The sequence below is a fragment of the Rhincodon typus genome, chromosome 6 (genome assembly GCF_021869965.1).
Source record: "Rhincodon typus isolate 14 chromosome 6, sRhiTyp1.1, whole genome shotgun sequence".
Classification (NCBI taxonomy): domain Eukaryota; kingdom Metazoa; phylum Chordata; class Chondrichthyes; order Orectolobiformes; family Rhincodontidae; genus Rhincodon; species Rhincodon typus.
In genome coordinates, this window is record NC_063337.1 from 20492290 (window position 1) to 20499042 (window position 6753).

The 6753-nt window shown below is 39.2% G+C and overlaps 1 protein-coding gene across 1 annotated transcript in view; it reads right to left on the bottom strand.

Moving 5' to 3' along the window:
* plekhb1 (pleckstrin homology domain containing B1) overlaps window positions 1-6452 on the bottom strand; it is a 76661-nt gene extending 70209 nt beyond the window's left edge. The window contains exons 1-2 of the mRNA XM_048597902.1: window positions 6416-6452; window positions 5819-5971 (exon numbers count right to left, since the gene is read on the bottom strand). Of these exons, the coding sequence (XP_048453859.1) occupies window positions 5819-5971; window positions 6416-6452 (190 nt within the window). The remainder of the gene's footprint in view (window positions 1-5818; window positions 5972-6415) is intronic.
* Between the last annotated feature and the right edge of the window lie 301 nt (window positions 6453-6753).

Genomic DNA, 6753 nt, shown 5'->3' on the forward strand with positions numbered 1-6753 from the left:
TGTAGTCTTCCTGGTTGTTCAGCTGTCAGTACACTTCCTTGCAGTAAGTCTATTCTATTCTGTATGACAATGGCTCCTCCTTTTTCTGCTGGTTTGATGACAATGTTGCAACTGGTCTTGAGAGCATGGATGGCGCTGTGTTGTACCTGGGTGACATTGTGCACTACCTTGAGAGTGTGGCTGATAAATCTGGCGTTCATGTGTTCTCTGATGAAATGATTTACATGAACATATTAATCAATTAAAACCTTCTAACTGGTTAAAGATTTAACAGCATCTTAGGTTTGTTTGGTACATCCTCATCAATGGTGTGAACCTTTGATCTTTTACTTATAAATTCTGTGTGTGATACTACCTCTCTCACTAACACCTGAAGAAGGCCTGAGGCTCCAAAAGCTTCTGTTTTCAAAAAGACTTGTTGGACTACAACCTGGTTTGGTGTGATTTCTGACCTGATCATGAGATGAGTTTCGACCCAGTGTGCAAAGTCATCTGTCAGGACCATTGCAACTTAACGTGTTGGTGTGCTCCAAAGTGAAGTGAAGAGGTGAGAAGTGAATATGAGATATGACATGATGATGTAGTGAGGCTGGTGCTTGTCTGATGCCAATCTTTATAGGCAGAGGGTGCAGGTGGTTACTGCCCAGACATTAATACCTTTAAGTTGTGAATTGTTGCTGTTTAGTTTCTCTTCATTACCAGGGAAAATAGCAATTTGGATATAAATGAAGCAAGATTAAGTAATAATGGAATGTTAATGCATTCAAATAGGCTTTTTGCCATTTTCTAGTGAGATTCTCATCTAGCCGTTAAAACCTTGTTGGGAATCTCAATTTTCCATTCTTGTTGTAATTTTGCAACTGATTCACCATCACTCATGTCATTCAGCGGCTGGATAAAGCACAACAACACATCTTCTTCCTCAGGAGGCTAAGGAAATTCAGCATTTCTATAAGGACCCTCACCAATGTTCACAGATGCACCATAGAAAGCATTCTATCTGGATCCATCGCAGTTTGGTACGGCAACTGCTCCGCCCAGGACCGTAAGAAACTATAGAGAGTTATGAACACAGTCCAGACTATCACGTAAGCCAACCTTCCATCCATTGACTCCATTGACACTTCTTGTTGCTGCGGAAAGGCAGCTAACATCATCAAAGACCCCTCCTACCCCAGTCATAATCTCTTCCAACCTCTCCCATCAGGCAGAAGATACAAAAGTTTAAACACATGTGCCAAAGGTTGAAGAACAGCATCTCCTCCACTGTTATTAGACTTCTGAATTGACCTTTCAAATTTCAAATCTAATGTTGATCTTGCCTTTTGTACACCTTGTTTGCAGTTGTAACTTTGTATTCCTTATTGCATTCAACCACCCTATGATCTTTGTGTCTTTGTATGTTATGACCTGCTGTGCTGCACGCAAAACAAAACTTTTCACTGTACTTAGGTGCATGTCACAATAATAAATCAAATGAAATCAAACTTCACCCTTTCATGATTCAATTCCAAATCCACTGAGAATGACTCATTGCTGCAGAGAGCTGTGGAGGCCAAGTCATTGAGTGTATTTAAGACAGAGATGGGTTCTTTATTGGTAAGGGGATCAGGGGTTATGGGGAGAAGGCAAGAGAATGGGGTTGAGAAATATATTAGCCATGGTCGAATAGCAGAGTAAACTCAAAGGGTTGAAAGGCCTAATTCTGCTCCTATTTCTTATAGTCTTATGGTCTAACCTTTCACAAATCTGACACCCTGACCTTTTTCTGTTTTTTTTTAAAATCATGGGATGTGAATATCGCTGGCTGGACAGATATTTATTGCCTGTCTTTAGTTGCCCTAGTGTTATTGAGCTACCTTCTTGAACTACTGCAGTCCATGTCCTGTAGGTAGACCCACAAAGCTGTTTGGGAGGGAATTTGAGGATTTTGACCCAATGGCACTGAAGGAACAATGAAATATTTCCATGTCGGGATGGTTAGTGGCTTGAAGAGGAACTTGCAGGTGGAACTTTCCCATGTATCTGCTGTCCATTTCCTTCAAGATAGAAGTGGTAATGGGTTTAAAAGGTGTTGTCTTTGGTTTGAAAATGTTTATGAGCAACCTGAGTGCATATGGTGCCCAAAACTATGCTACATTTGAGAAGCATTTTCTCACTCAGTTTCAGTGGAATCAGTCAGGAATCAGCGGATGGTTCATCAATATTCTTTAGGGAAGGAAATCCACCTTCGTTATCCAACCTGGCCTACATTGGAATCCAAATCCACAGTGATCTGATAGTTTCTTCCCTCTCTTCTGAAATGGCCTAGCAAGGCAATCAGTTGCATCATACTGCTGTGGAAATGTCAATTAAGAATAAAACCTGCCCATCTCCTGCCATCAACTTAGGCACCAGAAATGACTAAGTCACAATCTGCCCAGCTGATATGGCAAAACTCTGCATGCTAACATATGGTGATGTGGGCTAACATTGGGAAAGCCGTCATGTAGGCCAGTTAAACAAGAATTGGACATTGTCGTATTGACTGAATTGTACAGCACCTCCAAAGTGCCAGACTTCTCATCATCATTGCTGCGTGTAAAGTAATAAATACAATTGAAAATCAAGCTGAATATTGGAGGTGCAAAAGGGAGTTGAAAAAGCAAACGCAAGAAGCAAAAAAAAAACTGACAGTTCACATAACATAAATCCCAAAATGTTCTGAAGAACAGTCATATTGGACTGAAAACATTAACTTTGTCTGTTTCTCCATGGATGCTGCCAGACCTGCTGAGCTTCTCCAGCACTCTGTGCTTGTTTCAGATTTCCAACATTGACAGCATTTTGCTCTTAATCAAATCCCAAAGACATCTATCGCCACATCAATAGTGAAAGGGTAATAAAAAGTGGAGTAAAGCCAATTAAGGACCAAAGACGGGATTTACACAAGGAGTCAAGAGGCATGACCAAGTTGCTCATGAATACTTTGTATCCACCTTTAGTCATGAGGCAGACCTGCACAGGCCACAGTGACAGAGGAGGAAACAGTCACTACAAGGGTTTAAAATTGATAAGGAGAGGGTTAGTAAATAAGCTGTCAGTACTTGAAGTTAATAGGGTCCTGGGAGCAGATGAGATGCATCCAAGGCTTTTGAAGGAATGAGAGTGAAAATTGGAGAGGCACTGGCAACAATTTATCAATCTTCCCTGAATTCAGGGGTGGTATCGGAGGATTGGAGCATCATAAACATTATGCCTTTGTTCAGAAATGGCCCAGCAACTATAGACCATGTTTGTGGTGGGAACTTCTAAAAACAATTATTTGGGATAGAATTAATAGTCACATGGAGATGGAAAATGTGGGATTTGTCCAAATCCTAAACTTTTAGTCCTGAAGAAGAGAGTCATTTTGATTTGAAGCTTTTTTTTTCTCTCTCCACAGTTGTTGCCAGACCTGCTGTGTTTCTCCAGCACTTTCTGCTTTATTTCAGATCTCCAGCACCTGCAGAACCTGAAGTTTTTTGGTGCGGAGGAAGGTTTGTAGGAGAGTTCCAAAGGGGTCAGTACACAGACTGGTGCTTTTTCAGATACATAAAAATGATCTAGATCTTGGAGTGGGGGCTAAGTGCTCAACACATTCCAGAGTCTGTTCTGCCACAATATTTAGCTGATCAGATTGATATCAGGGTTTCATTTTTACAATTTTCAAAAGGATACACCAGGTTTCTTGTCTGCAGAATTGAGGAGTTTGACAGTAGCTTATAAACCTAGGGCAGTGTAAGCAATAACACTAAAAACATCCATAAACTGCAGATCATTTATGTCTATAGTGGTCAGTTTAGTTTTAGCACGGAACCAACTGAGGCAAAAAAGTTTTCTATCCAGGAGGTGTTTAATACACCAAAAGGCAGTTGATCATTAAAATAAAATGAAGAACTGAGGATGCTGGAAAACTGAAACAAAATCAGAAATTGCTGGAGAAACTCAGCAGGTCTAGCAGCATCTGTGGAGAGGAAGTAGAGTCCAGTGACCCTTCTTTTGCTGATGATTGATGAGAAGAGCAGTCACTGTCAAGTAGATTATAAATATTGCGGCAGTTATCACACAGCCTTGTTTGATAACAATTCTAGATTTTGATCTCCTTCTCAAGACAGGAGTAGTCTTATTATTGTGAAGGAGTTACTCAATTTCAACAAACACGTAAATTAGGAAGAGTAGGTTAAGTGGCCCCTTGAGCCCTGCTCTACCATTCAATGAGATCATGGCCGATTTGATTGTTAACTCAAATCTGCATTCCCACCTACCCTTGACATTTTTTTACCCCTTTGAATCAAGAATGTATCTAGCCCTGTCTTAAAAATATTCAAGCATTCTGTTGCCATTATCTTCTTGGAAAAAAGAGTTCCAAAGACTTTTAACTATGTGACAGAAAAAAAATTGCCTCATCCTTGTTTAACTGAGTAAACCCCTGATTTTTAAAAGTGACCCCTGGTTCTAGATTCACCCACAAGACAAAGCATTCTCTCCGCATCTCCCCTGTTAAGCAGGGGAAGGCAATGACTAGACTATTAATCCAGAAAGCCCCAGTAATATTTTGGGGACCCAGGTTTGAATCCAACCACAGCAGATGGTGGAATTTGGATTCAATTTAAAAATATGGAATTTGGAATCTAATGGTGACCATGAAACTGATGTTGTTTGTAAAAGGTGCAGTAGAGCCAATTGGGGATGGGCAATAAATGCTGGCCTAGCTAGCAAAATTCATTGTCTGTGAATGAATACAAAAAAATGTTTTAATCATATCAACTTTTACTCTTCTAAACTCCAATAGATACAATACAAGGCTGTCCAGCATTTCCTCATAAGACAGCCCCCATATTCCAAGTATTAGTCTTGTAAACCTTTTCGGAACTGCCTCCAAAGCAGTTACATACATCCTTAAATAAGGAGACCAATGCTGTGCACAGTACTCCAGATGTGGTCTCACTATTACCCTGCATAACTGAAGCATTAATTTTCTGCTTTAGTGTTCAATTCAATTTGCAATAAATTATAATATTCTATTAGCTTTCTTAAGTGCTTGAAGTACCTGCAGACTAACCTTCTGTGACTCATGCATGAGGACAACCAGATCTCTCTGCCTCTCAGATCTCTTCAATCGTCACTACTTAGATAAGAATCATTGTTTTTATTCCAACTGCCAAAATGGATAATTTCATATTTTCCCACATTCTGTTCCATGTGCCACATCTTTGTTCACTCACTTCACCAATTTATATTCTTTTTCATAGACTCCTTGTGTGCTCTACACATCTTAATTGCTGATCTCTCTTTTTTCTGTCAGCAAATTTGGCAACCATACCTTCTGTCTCTTCATCCAAGTCATTATATAAATTGTCAATAGTTGAAGTCCCAGCACCAATCCATGTGGCACTCCACACATTACATTGTCCCATGCTGATATACTACCCTCTACACCATCACATTTTTTTTTATTTCTAATGATACACAAACTCAAGCCTCAGGAAAGCAACGAGAAGACAAATGCGCCCCTCAATCCCAAAGAAGAGGAACCTTATCACACTAAGCAAGTTTAATGGGTCGTTGCTCACCATAGTAGGCAAGTATACCACATTTACTGCATCAGTATGAACCTTACCACTTCTCACATCAACTATTCAAAAAGACAGAAACTGCCCAAACTTCACTTGGGAGATTTTTACTCACAGCATCAAATGAATTTCAAATGTCCTCAACCTTAAACATGTTTAGTTAGCTTATTGATGACTTTTGAAACATGACATTGCAAACTGTACAAATAACAGTAAATGCTTACCTATGCATTCATACCCTGCCTTTATATTTATGCAGTTTATTTTTAGATGGATACTGTCTTCCAGCTGACGACGATTTTCATCTTCATAATATACAAGGATACCATCCAGCCACAAATCAAACCAGTTCTTCTTCCATCTCCGAAGAATTGAGGCTGCATACAGACAAAGTTACATATTTTCTTCATGTATTTTATACGCCCTTTATGACATTCATGTGTTAATGAATAATTCAAGAAACCCATTGTGTATACTGCTATTAAAGTCAATGGCTAATTATAAATAATTGCAGACTAGATGGGTTGAAGGGCCTTTTCTCTTTGCTTCGGATCTCTATGACTCTAAATTAAAACTGCTCCCTCTTAAAAAAACCTGTCGTATGAGTGGGGATATTATGTTTCTTAATACAAGTCATTTGAAAATATGGTAAAACTGTGAACATTACTGGAACTACTGATTGTTTGAATTACTTCAAACAGTCATTATAAGCTTCCAATGGATGTGAAATTTAAACTTAATAAAATTAATGTACGGCTGTATATTCTAAATCCTTTTCAGAATTATGTCTCCAAACAAATCTACACTTCAAAAACACTCACTTTGTCTCCACAGCCAGCCACTCTTCACCAGGGCCATTCCTGCATAAACTCGGAAAGCATTCAATCCCACCTTTTGTCCAGTTTAGAATTGAATTTACTTTCGTCTGTAAATTTATGAGACAAATGGAATCTGGACTCAGGGCTTTATCACTGAGCCTCTCTTAATCTGAGTGATCTGATTAAGGATTTATTGTCATTGGCTACTGATCCCTCTCATAATACCAAAGAAGGTTCCAGAAAACAGGTCAAAACCATTTTTCAGCAATGCACACCATACATTAAGCAAAGAAATAATTTTCAACGATAGTAGGAACTGCAGATGCAGGAGAATCTGAGAT